Source organism: Pipistrellus kuhlii, unplaced genomic scaffold, assembly GCF_014108245.1.
Source record: "Pipistrellus kuhlii isolate mPipKuh1 unplaced genomic scaffold, mPipKuh1.p scaffold_m20_p_17, whole genome shotgun sequence".
NCBI lineage: Eukaryota > Metazoa > Chordata > Mammalia > Chiroptera > Vespertilionidae > Pipistrellus > Pipistrellus kuhlii.
Genome location: NW_023425482.1, coordinates 1,771,434 through 1,791,524, shown reverse-complemented (window position 1 = coordinate 1,791,524; position 20,091 = coordinate 1,771,434). Strand labels below are relative to the sequence as shown.

General features: G+C 45.0%; 2 protein-coding genes across 2 annotated transcripts; both read left to right on the top strand.

Annotated features, from left to right (window-relative positions):
* The first annotated feature begins 13,291 nt into the window (after positions 1-13,291).
* Positions 13,292-14,313, top strand: FFAR1 (free fatty acid receptor 1). The gene has a single exon (XM_036441011.2). The coding sequence runs from the start codon at positions 13,411-13,413 to the stop codon at positions 14,311-14,313; it is 903 nt and encodes a 300-aa protein (XP_036296904.1). The 5' UTR covers positions 13,292-13,410.
* FFAR3 (free fatty acid receptor 3) lies at positions 14,274-18,824 on the top strand. Its single transcript, XM_036441009.2, is given in 3 exon segments — positions 14,274-14,375; positions 14,377-14,515; positions 17,267-18,824. Coding segments are annotated over 3 exon segments (1,209 nt in total). The 3' UTR covers positions 18,235-18,824.
* Positions 18,825-20,091: the final 1,267 nt, after the last annotated feature.

Below are 20,091 nucleotides of genomic sequence, written 5' to 3'. Positions count from 1 at the left end.
CAAGAGTGACCCTGCCAAGTTCCTTTTGCAGTCCAAGCTGCCTAAGAGCTCCTTGAAGGCCAGCTGCCTTGAGAAACCTCTGAATTTTTCTACCTTCCTCAGTCTCTCCACCAATTCCCTCTTGTATTCACCAGTTCTGACTTCCCTGGAGGTCCTTGCCTCCACTTGTCAGGTTTGATCTCTCCCCTCCAATTCTCTTGCTATGCCAATGGGCAAAGCCCATTCTCTGTAGGAGCAAGAAGGTGTGGTTAATCCACTCTCTTCCCTGTCCCCCTTTCCTCTGCTCAACACTGAAGGCTCGCAAAGAGAAGAGTAGGTTCTGCTCATCCTCAAAATTACAGAATGAGGCACTGATTTATCAGTCTACTTTGCCCTCATTTTATTTTTGGTTTTTTTGCACTTTATCTTTATTGTTGAAAGTATTACTATTCCCTCCCCAGGCCTTCACCACACATTGTCTGTATCCATGGGTTATGCATATATGCATACAAGTTCTTTGGTTGATCTCCTCCCATCCCTCCTCACTTCCACCCACAGGCTTCCCTATGAAATACTTTAATGACTCTATTTCTATTTTGTTTGTCAGCTTATTTTGTTCATTAGATCATGTGATAATTGTCTTTCTCTGACTGGCTTATTTCACTTAGCATAATACTCTCCAAGTCCCTCCATGCTGTCTCCAGGGTAAGATACTCTTCTTTTTATATAGCTGCCTAGTATTCCATGGTATAAATGTACCACAGCCTTTTTATCCAATCATCTGCTGATGGGCACTTGGGCTGTTCCCAAATCTTAGCTACTGTAAACTGTGCTGCTACAAACATAGAAGTTCATATATTCCTTTCTTTTTATTCATTTTTTTTAAAAATTTCTTTATTGATTAAGGTATCACATATTTGTCCTCATCCCCCCAATCCCATCCCTCACCCCTCCCCACTCATGCCCCCACACCCCTATTGTTCTTGACCACTCGTTAGGCTCATATGTGTGAACACAAGCCCTTTGGTTGATCTCTCCCTTTTATCCCCACCCTCCCTCTGAGGCCCAACAGTCTGACCCATGGCTCCTTATCTCTGGTTCTGTTCTCGTTCATCAGTCTATGTTGTTCACCATTTCCCCCAGATGAGTGAGATCATGTGCTACTGGAAATACACTTTTAAGAACCGAAAATGAGATAAGCAATAATCGTTATGCTGAAAGGCAAATGAATCAGTCTGTAGTGAGTGTTTTTCTGGGCCAACAATTCTTTTGAGACCCAATTTCAATGTCAAACAGTTTGTTATGTGTATATGTCAGCAATGATATTTCAGTTATGTATATTCCTTTCTGATTGGTGTTTCAGGCTTCTTAGAATACATTCCTAGAAGTGGGATCACTGGGTCAAATGGCAGTTCTATTTTTAATCTTTTTAAAATATATTTTATTGATTTCAGAGAGGAAGGGAGAGGAAGAGAGAAACAGAAATATCAATGATGAGAGCGAATCAGCTGCCTTCTGCGTGTCCCCCCTCCCCCCCCCTTGGGATAGAGCACAACCGCAGCGTGTGCCCTGACCTGGAACCAAACAATGACATCCCAGTTCATAGGCTGATGCTCTGACACTGAGCAACACTGGCTGGTCTATTTTTAACATTTTGAGGAAACTCCACACTGTTTTCCATAGTGGTTGTACCAGTCTACATTCCCAGTGTACGATTGTTCCTTTTTCTCCAACTCCTTGACAGCATTTGTTGTTTGTTGACTTATTGATGATCATCATTCTGGCAGGTGTGAAGTGGTACCTCATTGTCCTTTTAATTTGCATCTCTCTGATGATTAGTGATGTTGAGCATTTTTTCACATGTCTCTTGGCCATTTGTGTGTTCTCTTTGGAGATGTGTCAATTCAGGTCTTCTGTCTTCCTTAGATTGGATTGTTTGTCTTCCTTTTGTTGAGTTGTGTGAGTACTTTATATATTTGGAAATTAACCCCTTACGTATCATTGGCAAATATGTGCTTCTATGCAGTGGGTTTCTTTTTCATTTTGATGCTGGTTTCCTTTGCTGTACAGAAGCTTTTTAGTTTGATATAGTCTCATTTGTTTATTTTTTCTTTGTTTCTCTTACCCTAGGCCAGTGGTCGGCAAACCGTAGCTCGTGAGCCACATGCGGCTCTTTGGTCCCTTGAGTGTGGCTCTTCCACAAAATGCCATGCGCGTACAGTCCAATTGAAACTTCGTGGCCCGTGCACAGAAGTACAGTTTTCGGCTCTCAAAAGAAATTTCAATAGTTGTACTGTTGATATTTGGCTCTGTTGACTAATGAGTTTGCCGACCACTCCCCTAGGCAATATATCTGTGAAAATTCTGCTACATGAGATGTCTGACATTTTATTACCTATGTTTTCTTCTAGGATTTTATGATTTCATGACTTTGTATTATATATTTTTTTAGTTTATTCTTAAGTATTTTATCCATTTTGAGTTTATTCTTATGTGTGGTGTGAGTTGATGGTTTAGGTTTTTTTTGTTGTTGTTGTTGTTGTTTTTTTTGCATGTACCTATCCAATTTTCCCAACACCATTTATTACAGAGACTATCTTTACTCCATTGTATTCTCTTGCCTCCACTGTCAAATATTAATTGATCACAGTGGCTTAGGTTGATTTCTGGGTTCTTTGTTCTGTTTCATTTATGTATATGCCTGTTCTTGTGCAAGTACTAGGCTTTTTAAAAAATATATATATTTTATTGATTTTGTACAGAGAGGAAGGGAGAGAGATAGAGAGTTAGAAACATCGATGAGAGAGAGTCATCGATCAGCTGCCTCTTACACAGCCCCACCAGGGATATTCCCGCAACCAAGGTGCATGCCCTTGACCGGAATCGAACCCGGGACCCCTCAGTCCCCAAGCCGACGCTCTATCCATTGAGCCAAACCGGTCTCGGCTTGTTTTTGTTTTTGTTAATTAGGAGCCATTTATTGCATTCGGCCCAGAGGGAGGTGTTTCTTCCAAATCTCTGAGTGAAGACACAGAAAAGTTTTCCGTATTTATACCTCTTGGGCTCTTTGTCTGCTGATTTTACAGAGTTCTGTGTGAGTTATTGTTACAGCTTGTAATCTTGGATACATAAAGAACAAACATTTGGCTTAAGAATATGGGAGTTATTAGTCCATTATTTTATTTTATTTTTTATTTTTTAAAATATATTTTATTGATTTTTTACAGAGAGGAAAGGAGAGAGATAGAGAGCTAGAAACGTTGATGAGAGAGAAACATCGACCAGCCGCCTCCTGTACACCCTCCACTGGGGATGTGCCCGCAACCAGTGTACATGCCCTTGACCAGAATCGAACCTGGGACCTTTCAGTCTGCAGACCAACGCTCTACCGCTGAGCCAAACCGGTTTCGGCTTAGTCCATTATGTTAGATGGCTATCTTGTAAGGTCACGTAGTTGTTTTTATCTTTTTCTATTATTTAAACTAAAAGTTATTTTATGAAATAAGAGACTGGCTAAAAATAACAGTTTACAGAACAAGGGACTATAACAATAGCAGAGAATTTCCAACAGGAGTTTTTATACAAGATGGAGGTTACTATGCTTCAAAACAAGGTGCAAAGCTGCCATTCTCGAAGCATTTTCTCAATCCGTTGTCACCTGTTTGGCCTAAATAAACACACAGAAATTCTTCACACGTTTGAATGTTTCCCAGTTATCACAGACATGAAGACCAGAGCATCCATCCAGGCAGGTGGCTTTCCTTAGGCTGCCACCGGAGGAAGGTGGGTGGTTTGCAGTTGGGATTGTTTTGCAATCAGAACTTTCAGCCAGGTGATCAGGAATGCCTGTCTATTTTCAGGGGAGCAAGAAATTCTAATCTCAGCTAATCATTCATAAAACAAAGGCAGGAAGTGGGGTGTGTGTGTGTGGGGGGAGGGTCTGAAAAAACCAGCAGGTTCAGAAGAAAGGAAACATTTGTCGCCTTTGTCATTGGTAGCCAGGGGCCATCTGCAATCCTGCGCGCGGCGAGTGGGCAGTGCATCTCACTCAACAAAGCGCGGGCGGGCGCGGCGCCCACAGCAGCCCCCCAGCCGCGGGCGCGGGGCGGGGTCCCACCCCCGGGTCTCCCACCCGCGGGTCTCGGAGCACAGGCAGGAATGCTCTGCAGGGCCGCCCTTCAGTCGGGATCTTTTTGGAAGCAGAAACCTGTACTTCCCGTGGACCAACGGCTTCTTCAGATGGCTTTAAGCCGCTAACAGGCAGAAAGATGCCTGGAAAGGAGACCTTGGGCCGGGTCAGGCAGCGCCGCTTCGCAGCGCCCGGGCCAGGACCACAAGCACCGGGGAGCCCGCGCCGCAGCCTCGGCGCCGGGAGGGAGGCGGGATCCTGCGTCTCCGGGCGCGGGGAAGGGGAAGGACGGGAAGGGTAGTCTCCCGGGCCTTGGCTCTTCGGGAGAGTAACTCAGGAGTTCCCCTGCCAAGGCGCCAGCAGGCCATAACGTAGCAACCTCCGCGAGCCACCGGGCAGGCCGCCCTCGGAGGGGCGAGGCTGTTTTTATTACAGTGGCTTTGATATTTGATATTGCGATCCCCCCAACTTTGTTCTTTCTCAAGACTGCTGCTGCTATTCAGGGTCTTTTTTAATTCCATATAAATTTTTGGAGTATTTGTTCCAGCTCTGTGAAATATGCTATTGGTATTTGAATAGGATTTGCATTGAATCTATAGATTGCTTTGGATAGTATGACCATGTTAATGATGTTAATTCTTACTAATCCATAAATATGGCATTATCTCCCACTTTTTTTTTTTTAAATCTTTTTCTATCTCTTTTTTCATGTCCTTTAGTTTTCCGAGTAAAGGTCTTTTACATCCTTGGTTCACTTTATTCCTAATCACCTTAATTTTTTTGTTTTAATAGTAAATGGGATTGTTTTTTAAGTTTTTCTTTCTAAGAGATCATTATTGGTGTATGAAAAAGCCATAGATTTCTGGGTGTTAATTTTGTATCCTGCTACATTGCCAAATTCATGTATTAAATCTAGTAGTTTTAGTATAGTCCTTAGGGTTTTCTATGTCATCTTTAGGGCAGCGTTTTTCAACCGCTGTTCCGAGGCACACTAGTGTTCCGCGAGATGTTGCCTGGTGTGCCGTAGGTGCAGACAAGACAAGAATTTTATAATTTTTCACTATTTTGTTTACTTAATATTTCATAATAAAGTAATTATAAAATACTTTCTTTGTGTTTATTTGATTCCTATTCAAGAGAATTACTTTATATATAGTCAATATAGGCACAGAATTAAATTTTTTTTAACATTTTCTAATGGTGGTGTGCCTCGTGATTTTTTTCATGAAACAAGTGTGCCTTTGCCCCAAAAAGGTTGAAAAACACTGCTTTAGGCTATATCATGTCATCATTAGGGTATGTCATGTCATCTGCAGATAATGACAATTTTTCTCCTTTCTTTCCAATTTGGATACCTTTTATTTCTTCTTCTTGCCCAATGCTATGGCTAAGACTTCAGTACTATTGATATGTTGAATAAGAGTGGTGAAAGAGAAAATCCCTGATCTTAGGGAAAATAGTTTTAGTTTTTGCCCATTAACTATGATGTTGGCTGTAAGTTTGTCATATATGGCCTTTATTATGTTGAGGTATAATCCCCCGTTTCCTACTTTGCTGACAGTTTTTATCAAAAATGGATGCTGAATTTTGTTGTATGCTTTTTCTGTGTATATTGATACGATCATGTGATTTTTGTCTTTCAATTTTTTTATGCCCTGTGAATATTATACCAGCCTCGTATACCTGGAATAAATCCCACTTGGTCATGGTGTATGATCTTTTATTATATTGCTGAATTCGATTTGCTAATATTTTGTTGAGGATTTTAGCATCTATGCTCATCAGGGATATTGGCCAGTAATTCTCTTTCTTTGTAGTGTTTTTATCTGGTTTTGGAATTAGAATAATGCTGGCCTCATAAAAGAGCTTGGAGGTGTTCCTGCCTCTTGAGTTTTTGGAAGTTTGAGGAGGATAGATGTTGGTTGTTTTTTGAAGGCTTGGTAAAACTCCCCTGTGAATCTGGCTTTTGTTTGCTGGGACCTTTTTAGTAATGCTTCAATGTCATTAGTTGTTATTAGCCTACTCAGGTTTTTTATTCTTTCTGGTTCAGTTTTGGAAGATTGTATTTTTCTAGGAATATGTCCATTTTGTCCATCGTGAGTTGTTCATAGTATTTTCTTAGAGTCTTGTATTTCTGTGGTGACAGTTGTTATTTCATCTCTTTTCTTTCTGATTTTATTTATTTGGGTCCTCTCTCTTTGTTTCTTGATGAGTCTAGCTAACGGTTCATCAATTTTGTTTATCTTTTCAAAGAACCACCTTTTTGATTCATTGATCTTTTTATTGTTTTTTCAATTTCTATGTCATTTATTTCCACTCTGATAGTTATGATTTCCTTTCTTCTACTTACTCTGAGCTTTTCTTGTTGTTCTCTTTCTAATTCGTTTAGTAGATGTGTTAAATTGTTTATTAGAGCTTTTTCTTGTTTTTTTGAGGTAGGCCTGTAATGCTATGAACTTCTTTCTAAGGACGGCTTTTGCTGTGTCTCATAGATTTTTGGTTGTTGTGTGTTCATTTTCATTTGTTTCAATGAAGTTTTTTTAATTTCTTCCTTGATTTTATTGATAACTCATTCATTGTTTAATAACATGCTACTTAGCCTCCATGTGTTTGAATATTTTTGAGTGTTTTTATTTATTGTGATTAATTTCTAGTTTCATACCATTGTGATCCAAGAAGATGCTTGATATGATTTCAATACTCTTGAACTTGTAGAGATTTATTTTTGTCCTAGCATGTGGTCAATCTTTCAGAATGTCCCATATGCACTTGAGAAGGATGTATATTCTGCAGCTTTGGAGTGGAATGTTCTGTATATGTCAATTAAATCTGTCTGTTATAGTGTGTCATATAAGGTCTCTGTTTTTGTTGTTGTTAATTTTTTTTTGGAAGATATATGCAGTGATGTCAGTGGGCTGTGAAAATCCCTTGCTATTACTGTAATCCTGTCTTTGTCTCCCTTAAGGTTTTTATATATGTAGGTACTCCTATATTGGGTTCATATATTTTTACCTGAGTTATATCCTTTTGTATCATGTAATGGCCATCTTTGTCTCTTTCTATGGCCTTTGCTTTGAAGTCTATTTTATCAGATATAAGTCTTACCCCTGCTTTTCTTCTTTTCTTTTTTTTTTCTTTTCTTTTTATTTGCATGGAAAATTTCCCCCCCCAACCTTTCACTTTCAGTCTGTGTCAGTCTTTTGTTCTGAAGTGGGCCTCCTGTAGACAGCATATATATGGATCACGTTTTCTTATCCATTCAGTCACCCTATGTCATTTACATTTAAGGTTATTATTGATAGGTAATTATATATGCCATTTTTTCCTTTCTACTTATGTTCCCTTCTCAATTTCTTCTTCTTAAAGCACTCCCTTTAACATTTTTTGCAATGCTGGTTTGGTGGTAATGTACTATTTCAGCCTTTTTGGGAGGGAGGGGGGTCTGGGAAGCTTTTTATTTTCCCTTCAATTTTAAATGATAGCCTTGCTGGATAGAGTTACCTTGGGTTCCTTGTTTTTCAATACTTTGAATACTTCATGACAATATCTTCTGTTGAGAAATTAGCTGACATTCTATTGGGTACTCCCTTGTAGGTAACTTTTTTCTCTCTTTTACTGCCTTTAAGATTCTTTGTTTTTAAGGTTTGACATTTTGATTGTGATGTGTCTTGGAATGAGTCTCTTTGGATTCATCTTGATTAAAACTCCCTGTGCTTCCTGAATGTGTGTGACTTTTTCATTCACCAAGTTATGGAAGTTTTCTATTATTATTTATTTAACCTGGTTCTCTATCCTTGCTCATTTTCTTCTCCTTCTGGGATCCCGATGATACAAATGTTGTTACTCCTCATGTCCCAAAGTTCCCTTAAACTGTCCTCCTGCATAGTTTTTTTCTTTTTCTTTTTGTTGCTCTAAATGAGTATGTGTTTTTTCTACCTTGTTCTCCAAGTCAATGATTCAATCTTCTGCCTCATTTAACCTACTTTTTATTCCTTCTCGTGTATTTTTTAAAATATATTTTATTGATTTTTTTTTTTTTTTTAGAGAGAGGGATAGAGAGTTAGAAACATCGATGAGAGAGAATCATCAATCAGCTGCCTCCCACAAATGGGACAGCAGCATTCAGGACCCAATTATAATGGGAGACCCCAAACACACAAGTAACTGATTCTTTTTTAAAAATATTTATTGTTGAAAGTATTACATAGATTTTTCTTTTCCCCCCATTAACCTCTTCCAGCATCCTCCCCCTTCCAGGCCCTCAAACCCCATTGTCTGTATCCATGGGTTATGCACATATGCATACAAGTTCGTTGATTGAGCTCTTCCCACCCACCCTTCCCTGCCTTCCCAGTCTGTTCATGCTTATAAGTCTCTGGGTCTTATTTATAGTTTCTACTTCTTGTTTTATACCTTTGTAAGTCCCACTAAGTGTCTTGAAATTCTCACAAAGTTTATTATGTATTTATTACCATTACCTTGAACTCTATATCTGATAAATTGCTTGCCTTCATTTTGTTCAACTCTCTTTCTGGAGTTTCCTCCTTTTCTTTTATTTGGGGGTTGTTTATTTTGTTTCCCCATTTTTGTTCCTTTGTATTTTTTTCTATGTATTAAAATAAATTGCTATCCTCCCAGTCTTCACAGGGTGGCCTTATGTAGTAAATATTTTATGGGACCTAGGGGTGCAGTTTCTTAAATACCCTGATCTGGGTTACTTGTGTGTTTGGGGTCTCCCATTATAATTGGGTCCTGAATGCTGCTGTCCCATTTGTGGGAGGAATATCCTCTGAAGTCGGCTGACTGTGAGGCTCACTCCCAAACACATCATCCAATCTATTGTCTAGGTGCTGGCAGATCAAAACAAAATAAAAACTTACAAAGCCCCTACAACAACACCCAAAGCAACCACAAGAGAGAATTTGAAAGTAGAAAAAGTACAATAAAAGAAGAAAAGAAAAGAGGAGGGGGAAAAAGAGGAAGAAAAAGAAATATGAAAGGCAAAGATGAAAGAAAGAAATTATATCCCTAACTGGTTTGGCTCAGTGGATATTCTAGCCAAGGTCATGTACCTTGATTGCAGGCACATCCCCAGAGGGGGTGTGCAAGGGGCAGCTGATCCATGTTTCTCTCTCATCAATGTTTCTAACTTTCTCTCCCTCTCCCTTCCTCTCTGTAAAAAATCAATAAAATATATTTTAAAAAAGAAAGAAATTAAGGATAAATAATAGGGGAAGGAAAATTGTTTAAAAGAAAAGAGAAATAAAAATTATGTGGAGAAAAATAGAGAAAGCAGATAGACAAAAAATCAAGAAAAGGAAAAACAAATAGAAAGGAGAATGAAGAAAAATAGAGTAAGAAAAGGGAAGAGAAAATTAGATCTATAAAAGAAAAAAGAGAGACTAAAATAATAATCAATAAAGAGAAAAAAATTAAAGTGGCGTTAATCTCAGCAGACTTCAGTGCCTCCTAGGAGGTCCCTTTGCATCCTGCTCTTCTGATAACCAAGGCTGTTCAGTCTGCCAATGCTGGGCTTCCAAGGAGGTACTCACGTGCTAACCACTGTTAGGAACTGCCCTTCTTTGGCTGTCAGCAACCTGTTGGAAACTTCCAGGGATCCACAGTTTGTGTCTTTCTTCATAGGACTTGGCTGCTCGCAGGAGGGGCCATGCTGCACTCTAAGGCCAGTTCCATTAGCAGTGCAGGGCCCAGTGATGGGTCAGCAACCTTTCCGAGGTTACCGGCTCTACCTCTGCCTGCCTTCACCTGCCAGCCTGCTGTCGAGCTTAATCACTCAAAAGTCTGTTTCTGAAAAGGCCTTAGGCAGAATCAGGAGTCTGGACCTCTGGGTCTCCCCTGAGGGAGAGGTGCCATTCAGATGTCAGGGAAAGTGATGAGTGTGTTTCCCTGTCCCAGACTTACTCCTCTGAGAGTGACCCAATGTTTTCCTGCCTGAGTTGGGCACAGATCCTCATATGCAGTCCAGGGATCAGCTGGAAACCTGGAGTTCCTATCAGCTGTCCTGTGAGGGGAGGCCCCAGGCAGATTCCCGGGATAGTCAGGTGGATGGCCCCATTCCTAGTCTAGTCACTGATGTTTCCTGAGACTATTAAAAACTTTAGGCTTGGCCTCTGCTGCTGTCTCCTCTGCAAAGGTCAAGATGCAGGGTGTGGTGGGCCCTAGGTGACACAGCCTGCCACATCCTCAGGAGCCCAGCCTGAATTCCAGGCCTCGATCTTCTCAATGAAACAACCCTCCTGTAGCCAAGATCCCTTTTCATTCTTGGCCTGCCACCTGTGGAAGCTGGGTCAGCGCTTCTCACCACCTCATCCTTCCGATCAGTCTCCAGGTGTTTTCTGTCTCTTCTTCAGCGGGGCCTCATTTGGTAATTCTGTGTGAATGTTCCCCAATTTAGTTATATTTCCAGCCTGACCCTGGGAGGGGGTGCAAGAAAGGTCTGCCTATTTGGCTGCCATATTCCTCAAGAACTGTCTCATTTAAAAAACCATCAGTTTTTCTGGAGGAAGAAGAGACTCCAAGAACTGCTTAAATGAGAAGAGAAGGGATTAGGGGGTTTTTTATTGAAAATGAGGCCCACTATCGTTCAGCCATTCAACCATCCATTCAACCAACATTTACTGACCACATGTCAATGCACCCAGCGAAGAGCCAGTTATGACATAATCCTAATTTGGGGGACTCTCTGAGATGCCCAAAGCTTTTTTGGTCAGGGGTCCCTTGGAGAAGTTGGAGTTAGCTCTGAGCCTGATGAGGCCTCGCACAGGCTTCCTGGCAACCAGTGTATTCCTTTCCTACTGTCCCTATGCCTGGCCACTGGCATAAATCTTTTTCATGACCAGTTGACCAAGAGATGTGACTACCAATAGGCACCGCTGAGGTGTGTACAGCAGTTGACTGGGGAGCACTAGGGCCCCAGCCCTCTGGAGACTCTGGACCACAAGCAGCCCTCTATTCTGCAGACCTCACCACCCTCCCAGAGCCCAGACAATTGACTGTTCAACTCCCTGAGATGCTATTATGTGTGCAAAGAGCATAGACAAAGCAGACAGAAATCTTGGCCCTCACTGACCAACATTCTAGCAGAGAAGCTAGCAAATCTGATGCCTAGAGCAGCCAGTGCTGTGAATAAGTGCAAAACAAGAGGAAGACAGACTGGAGCAGGGGAGGGGGCTGTTTGGATGGAGGGATCAAGGAAGGCTCTCTAAGGAGGTGCACTGAGACCTCAATCACCAGGTGGGCGGGGCCGGAGCAGAGATCTTGAAGACCTGTTGTCTCCCTTTGTGCCCAGCTTTGCTCTTCTCCCAAAGGCTTGTTACCGGAGGTCAAATGGCACTCCTGGTTTTTCGCTTGGTTCTGTCAATTTCTCAGTGATTTCCAAGAGGAAATACTAAACAACAGGTGGCAGGTTCTTCCACATTCCAAGAGATGGGCCTGAACATCATCCATGGGACTTAGAAGGGAGGCAACCTGGAATCAATTTAGTGACTGAAGTAGAAAAAGAAAATTAGGTCATTTCTTTGGAGAAAGCTGTTGCTATGCAGCCCTCACCTGAAGCCTGGTGAGAAGCACGCCCAGAAAACAATCCAAAGAAGCGTATTTACTTATTTAGGGAGACTTCGAGTGTGAGAGGGGCACAGTAGCTTGGTGAGCAACACACACACCCAAGAAAACTGAAGTCAAGAGTTTGTTGTCAGTCTGAGGCAGCAGAGTTAGAGACAGACAGACAGAGACACGTACATACTCTGAGATAGAGAGAGAACCACAGAGACAACGTAGGGTCATTTTAAATCGCATTGAGGAGTTCTTCCTGCTGACAGGCAGTAAATGGTCAGATTCCCAGAAGCTGAGAAAGGAAAGCTAAGCAGCTGGTTGGGACCACACCATGCTGGCCAATGTCCTTACAAGTGCCCATGGAGTCCCCTTTCACATCCATACAGCCCGGTTACTCCAGTGCTGCCAAATGAGACCTTGTCTCTCCTCCTCCTGCCAACACTGGAAGGTTGGAAACCAGTGTGATCCTGCCAGATGAAAAGAGAGGGAGGATGGAGGAGTGCTCCTCACAGCATGTGCCCACACCTGTGCGCAGTGGGGGGAGGGCACAGGCCACACCTTGAAGTAGTTATGTAATTATCCCACACATGAATGACCAAATGGAGAGAGTGTGGGGACTAAGGTGACTGAAGCCTGTAGCCTGCCCAGCAGCTCCTCCAGGACTGAAAAACAGGTTTGAGCAGGCTGGGGTGGGGGCAGAGGCAGGGTGGGGGGAGCTCGAGGTAAAGCTGTGTTCTGGTTCTGTCACCAACCCTGCTCCTCCAAAGTGCTGGCTGTGCACTCCTCACTCTACTCAGAAAAAGCCTAAAGTTCTGTCCTGTCCCCTCCCTGTGTTCACGTCATCCTGGACCCTTACCTCCTTCCATCTGGCCTCAGCTCCAGCAGGCGATGCCCCATTAGCTGCTCATCCAGGCTGCTGGTGCCTTGGGCTAATGGCCCTTCCACCCCACCCATCTCTCTCTTCCGGCCCACTGCCCATCCCAGCACCCTCCCTCAGCCCAGCAGGGGACTCCAGAGCCTCAGAGACATCTGGCAGCACTAAGAGGTGAGTCCTTCTTTCTGTGGCTCCTCTCTACACCAATAATTATTCCCCGGACTCCCAAATCCCCCTGCTTAGGGCACCCCCGAAATCAGCTAGGGTCATTCTCATGGACACAGTGGGACCTGGCTTCCCTTGGGTTCTCTGCTGGGGGGATCCTTTAGCTGCCCTTTGCCACAACATCCACCCTATTCAAACCCCAACTTCTCCTTTCCTTGGTTAGGCGTTATCACCAACTTTCCATGCTGAACAGGTGGTCCATGGTGGGGGAGCAGATACTTCTCTTCCCAGCGAGCTGGGGACAGGGGAGTGAAAGCAGAAGTCTAACTTCCATGTCTAACAAAAGCACATACTGTGGGGCCCAACTCTGTTTTGAATTCTCTCTCCCCCTTCTCTCCCCAGAGTCTCCGAAATTAAATTAAGCAGCCTTCGTTCTCCTGGGACCTGCATGCTTTTGTTCTATCTTCTGTCAATCCTCGATCACATTCTTTATTTTAAGAGGTGATACACTGGAAAGAAAGCAGAGGCCTGAGGGCTAGCGGTGCTGCTTATCATCCGGCTCCCCTGCTGCGGGCTGCAGATGGCTTCCAACACTCTGAGCGGTTTGTGACTTCCAGAGCTCCCCTCCTCAGGCCCGAGATTTGAGGGCAGGGAACAGTGAGCACAGGAGCCAACTGGGCCACCGGGCCCCATGGACCTGCCCCCGCAGCTCTCCTTTGCCCTTTATGTGGCTGCCTTTGCACTGGGCTTCCCACTCAATGCCCTGGCCATTGTGGGTGCTGTGGCCCACGCCCGGCTTCGCCTCACTCCCAGCCTTGTCTATGCGCTCCACCTGGGCTGCTCAGATCTATTGCTGGCGGCTTCCCTTCCCCTGAAGGCAGTGGAGGCCCTGGCCGCGGGAGCCTGGCCTCTGCCGGCCTCGCTCTGTCCTGCCTTTGCCTTGGTCCACTTTGCTCCGCTCTATGCGGGTGGTGGCTTCCTGGCTGCCCTGAGTGTGGGCCGTTACCTAGGAGCTGCCTTCCCCTTGGGCTACCAAGCTGTGAGGAGGCCCTGCTATTCCTGGTGTGTGTGTGTGACCATATGGGCCCTTGTCCTCTGTCACCTAGGGCTGGTCTTTGGGTTGGAGGCTCCGGGAGGCTGGATGGCCAATACCACCAGCTCCTTAGGCATCAACACACCAGTCAACGGCTCTCCAGTCTGCTTGGAGGCCTGGGACCCAGCCTCAGCGGGCCCTGCTCGCCTCAGCCTCTCTCTCCTGCTCTTCTTTCTGCCCCTGACCATCACAGCCTTCTGCTACGTGGGCTGTCTTCGGGCACTGGCCAGCTCAGGCCTGAGTCACAGACGGAAACTAAGAGCAGCGTGGGTGGCTGGTGGGGCGCTGCTCACACTGCTGCTCTGCTTGGGACCCTACAATGCCTCCAATGTGGCTGGCTTCTTGCATCCCGACATGGGAGGACGCTGGAGGAAGCTGGGGCTTCTCACAGGTGCTTGGAGCGTGGTGCTCAACCCATTGGTGACAGGCTACTTGGGAAGGAGGGTTGGCCGGGGGACATCATGTGGGGCAAGAATGAAAGGGGGTACATCCCAGAAGTAGTAGCCACTGCTGGGGGGCAGGAACATGCAGCAGCATCCTGCTGCTTCTCTAGGCACCTGGTGGGGGCTGCTCCAAAGGAACTGCAGGGTGGCCTTGCCCTGGGGGCACCCCTGCAGCCACTTATGGGAAGAACTGAGTCTGACAAGATTGCATCCCATTTGGAAAGAAGAATGGAGGCCAGGAGCTGGGTCGCAGGAGAAAGGTAAATTGATCTCTGCACACAGCAGCAGACTCTCCCCATCTGTCTCTCCTCTCCTTGATCCTCACCTGCCTGCCTGCCAGTGTGTAATGGGCAGAGGCCTCTTACTAAAGGGAAAGTAGGAAGGAAGTTTGCTTCTAATCTAAAGGAAATGCTAATCTGATAATACATTTTGGGAGATGTATTTTCTAGGAGAAAACAGCTTAATTTCTGACTGAGACAGGAGGCAAAATAATAACACTGTAATAACACTAGAAACTCACAAGAGGGCAACATTAGAACTGTGAACAGGAAGTTGAGGGGAAGGGATGCTTCCACAGGGTAGGGGGGGAATATTAGCAACACCAGAATTGGTTGCAGACAAATACAGAGCTTCTAATACACGACAGTCACCATGCCAAGTGCTGTATAGTGTTGTCTCATTTCATCCTCACACAGTCCTTTGATTCAGCCATGCAGCTGGGCAGGTTGTTCATTAACTCAATTCTAGCCAGTGGTTTGCTCACCAAGACATATGCTTGGCACAGGGGTGGCTCCATCCAGGGGAAGCAGCATCTTATTATAATTGGAACAAAAACACCACCCACTTCTTAAACAGTACATATTGTGCCTGGAGGGGGCATAAAGAAAAAGGTGCTGCATAAGTTAGTGACAGTCCTGAAGGGCCCCAGGGAATAACTGAAGCCATTATCTTCTCTATTTTGCAGGAAGAAAAAACTTTCCCAAGGCCCTACAGCAAGGAAGGGGTAGATGTGGGATGTGATCTTTCAAGGCAGGGCCCCAAGAGTCAGGGGACATTTGGAAAACTTAGGGTATTGGGTTAATGCCTATCCTTGGGGTCCATTTTACAAAGGTGGATGGTGGCACCCTGAACCCACAAGAAAACAGAGAAGAGAGAAACCATAAAGGAGACAGACACTTGGGAATCTGCTCTGACCAGGCCAGGCATAGAAAGCATATTTGTTTCTCTGATGCTGACAGTGCTGTGAACATATAGGATCATCGAAATGGTAGCTACATGGCCAGCATGTGTGAACTGATTTATACAAGTTATTTATTTTCGTGCTTAAATGTCTACAAGGGCAAGGAATTTTGTTTTATTTTCTGATATATTCCCAGCACCTAGAATGAGCTTAGCACACAGTAGGCTGTCAGTAAACATTTGCTACCTAAGTGAATACTCACTATAGCTCTCCAGAGAAAGTTTTCTTGTTCTAATATATAAAGAGCCAGGATCTGTAATGTTCAAAATGACCCAACAGACAACCAAATGCCAGTCTGTGCATGCAGCAGGATCAGATGAGCGGGGACTGGCAAGCAGGCTGAACTGTTGACCTCTCAGTCCCTTCTGAGTCGTGGGCACTGACTGCCACCACCAAGGTGGGTGTGATGTGATTGGCTGGGGTGGCCCGCCATCACCCCATAATTACCCCACAGAGGGAGAGCCAGGTCTGGGGCCTCCCTCTGTGGGGCAATCAATCACAGACCTCCCAGAGTGCAAGAGGGTGCAGATACCTACCTATAAGGGAATTGGGTCACATGGTAAGTTTATGTTTACATTTTAAAGAAACTCACCCTGCTTAAAAGTGACTCCACTATTTTGTATTCTCATCAGCAACATGTGAGGATTCTTCATATCCTCACCAACACTTGACATGATCTGTTTTTACTATTAGCCAACCATTCTAGTAGCATGTGAATAAAATGGTATCTCATTGTGTTCCATACATACTTGAATGAATAAATAAATAATCTCTGAAGCTGGACAGAACTTGAGTTTGAATTCTGGTGGTGATTACCTAGAGCAAGTCACTTCTGCACTGTGAGGCACAAGGATTGCAAGACATAATGGTGATACCTTGAAAAGCAGAATATCTGCTATAACTTATGTGCCCCCTAAATGGTGGCTATTATCATCATTATCACCATCATCATTATTATTACCATCAACCCAGGCAAGGACAGGCCCATACCAGTGACTGGGATGATGACAACTAATATAATACCTGCTAAGTGTTCATCCTAACATGTCAGGCTCGCTTCTAAGCATTTGATATGTATTAATGCTTTAATCTACATAATAACGTATGAGATTGGTACTGTGATCATCTCTGTTTTAGATGAGAAAGCAGAGATTCAGAGAGTTCCGTATCAGAATTAATAAGTGACAGAACCGGCATTGAACCCAGGCCATACTGTCCATCACTGCATCCTGCTTCTTTGTCCTTACAAGGCAAACTAGACGAGTGCCATTTAGCAAGCATATAAAATGCAAGTGGAGAATGGGGGAAGGAGGGATGAAGTCTGCTCAGGCCTGGTGGGGCATTCCATTGGAGGCTGCCCTCGGAGCCAGGCCTACAGTTGTGGAATTTGCTCTTCATTTTGCATACAGAGCTAAAGGCTTCTTTTGTGCTATGGCTCAGCAGTGAGCGACGTCATGGGCACTGCCAGATCTTTATCAGTTCTGTCAGAACCATAGCTAACTGCACTTGTTCTGGAGGAACCAGCAAGGTGCCAGCAGCAGAGCACTTGGGTTCCTAAATAAGCAGGTGAGTGCGGGGTCCTGAGTGGCTATGTGGAGGAGCAGCTTGGCGCTTACTTTACTGGGGGAAGCAATAGGAGACAGGCTGACCAACTGGGGGAAAGCATTGGGGGCAAGAGAAAGATAAGTGGTGACGATGTTCTCTGGATTGTTGAGATGCTGCTGGGGCAAGGTCTCCACCCACGCTGCCATCTCTCTCCCTCTCTCTCTAGTGGCCATCACCATGGACGCAAGCCAGGACCCCTCCTTCTTCCCCGGCAATCACTGGCTCTACTTCTCCGTGTACCTCTTCACCTTCCTGGTGGGGCTCCCACTCAACCTGGTGGCTCTGTTGATCTTCGCCCGCAAACTGCAGCGCCGCCCAGTGGCCGTGGACGTGCTCTTGCTGAATCTGACCCTCTCGGACCTGCTCCTGCTGCTCTTCCTGCCTTTCCGCGTGGTGGAGGCGGCCAGTGGCATGCGCTGGCAGCTGCCTTTCATTTTCTGCCCCTTCTCCAGATTCCTCTTCTTCACCACCATCTATCTCACGTCCCTGTTCCTGGCAGCTGTGAGCATCGAGCGCTTTCTGAGTGTGGCCTACCCGCTGTGGTACAAGGCCCGGCCAAGGATCCTGCAGGCTGGCCTGGTCAGTGGGGCCTGCTGGCTCCTGGCTGCTGCGCACTGCAGTGTGGTCTACATCGCCGAATTCTCAAAGAACTCTTCCCACAGCACCTGCTACCTGGAATTCCAGAATGAGCAGCTGGCTTTTCTCCTGCCTGTCCGGCTGGAGATGGCTGTGGTCCTTTTTGGAATGCCCCTGCTCATCACCAGCTACTGCTACAGCCGCCTGGTGTGCATACTCAGGAGGGGAGCTAGTCACCGGCTGAAGAGAGTGGCAGGGCTAGTGGCAGCCACGATGCTTAACTTCCTCATCTGCTTTGGGCCCTACAATATTTCTCATGTTGTGGGCTACCTCCAGGGTAAAAGCCCAGTGTGGAGAAATTATGTGCTACTCCTCAGCACCTTCAATTCTTGTGTTGATCCCTTGGTTTACTACTTCTCATCATCTGGGTTCCAAGCTGACTTTCAGAGGCTGCTGCAAAGGCTGACGGCGATCTGGGGCCTCTGGAGGCAGGTGAGCTGCTTGAAACTGAAGAAGAATGGAGAGGGGCAACTTCAGGAGCTGTCCAATGTAGAGTAGTGGACTCTAGGAGTGCTGTGGAACAGATGGCCAAGTGGCCTGAATTGAAAGACATCTGATTCACAGGGCAGTTCTGAGCTCAAGTCAGGCAGAACCTGGGAGTGGCAGGCTGGGGACTGATACAGTCAGAGCAGAGCAGGCACCCAGCCTTCCTGAGGATGTACTCATCCAAGCCCAACTCTTGATTTCACCATACTTCCTCCCTTCCATCTCCCCACATGCTGTGGATTAGGCCCTGGGAAGTAGTCAAGGTGAGAGAGAGTTCTGGAGAAAAATGAGCTCTCGGTGGCAGCAGTGTAAAAAAAAAAAAAAAAAAAATGAGCTCCTGTGCTTTTCTAAGTGTAAAAGAGGAGGTGAGAGCAGTGTCCAGGGTCAAGGGAGCTACCCAGTGACTTGAGACGAGAGAAGAATCTATCCTTCAGAGCCACTGACCTGGCAAATCAGGAGTGGAGGACACAGGATCCAGGCATGAAGGAACATCCTGCTCTCACATGGACTTTTCCAGAAAGTTTCCATTGTTCAATAAATTCAGATTTCCAGGAACATTTATGAAAAATGATAGAACAAAAATCACCTAAATAAATTGATAGCAAGCAAAAGACAATGGTCTTTCCTTATTCTGTTTTCTTATGGTGTACATGTGTCAGGTGGAATTGGTGTGTAGAAGGATTCGGAAGGGAAAGGACTAAACCATAAGATGTCTGAATGCTGGCAGAGGATCTGGGTTGGAGGAATAACAATGATAGCTGACATGGACATGTTATTTTCTTCAATCTTCTCAATAACCCTTTACAGATGAGGAAATAGGCCCAGGGGGGTGAACCCTCTTTCTTACCTGAAATCCTACAGCCAGTAAGAGATTAAAATAAGACCTCAAGGTGGGATTAGCTGACTCTGAAGTCCATGCCCCTCACCCACTATGCTGTTCTGTCTCCAGCTGTGTGTTGCCACAGTGATCTGGCCAGTCCATCTTCCAGAGTCAGGGGGGCAGTCTGGCCAGTACAAATGCCAACAGGCCACAGTGAGACATATAACTAGATGCTGATCTGTGCCCATCTAAGCAGGCAAAAGAAACTGGTAGAGAGATGGTGCGGGGTGTATGTGCAAGTGATGGAGCATCATGCACTCTTGCCATTTGGCAGAGCAAGTAGGTGTGTCTCTCACGGGTGAAGTGTTTGTAGGCATGAGTGAAAATTTTAGGGGGTGCAAGAAAAAATCAAATCAGGTTGGATCTACCATGACAGAGGTCAAAAGAACTCAATTCCAACTGCAAAAGAGAGCCAACAAATGGGCACCTGACTCACAGTGGACACCAAAAGCTACTCAATATTAGTTAAAGCACCATTTCTCAAACATTTTTGTATCATTGTCCCCTAAGGAGTCTTTTAATATATTTTTTCCTACTTAGCACCTTGCCCATGAAATTTCAATATATCAGATATGCTATATATCTGTTTACGGGTGTGGCCCTTCAGAAGGGCTCAAACCAGGGGAGGAAAAATGGCAGCGAAATAGATGGACATGTTCTGAGCCTTGTCCCGGAGCAAGTAGAGTGAGTAGCTGAAAAGAGTGGAATTCAGCCTGAATTTGGCGAGGAGACGCAGCTGGTGAGATAGTTTGCACCCGGGAAGGCAGAAGTCCCCTGGATAAAGGTAAAATCAAGGATCTAGGTAGGAGAATCTGCCAGGCCTCTTTGACCAGAGGGTCAGGGAAAATCTACAGGGTGCCAAGCCACGTACCTGAGGACAGGCAAAACATCTATTGGTGAAAACAAGAAAGGGCAGGGGAGGTGGGGGGACCACAAGACTGCAAGAAGTAGGGGATTTTGGACCTTGGATTCTGGATTTTGGATCTGAG

Coding starts and splice junctions, on each gene's coding strand:
- FFAR1 (XM_036441011.2), top strand. CDS start 13,411: ATGGACCTGCCCCCGCAGCTCTCCTTTGCCCTTTATGTGGCTGCCTTT.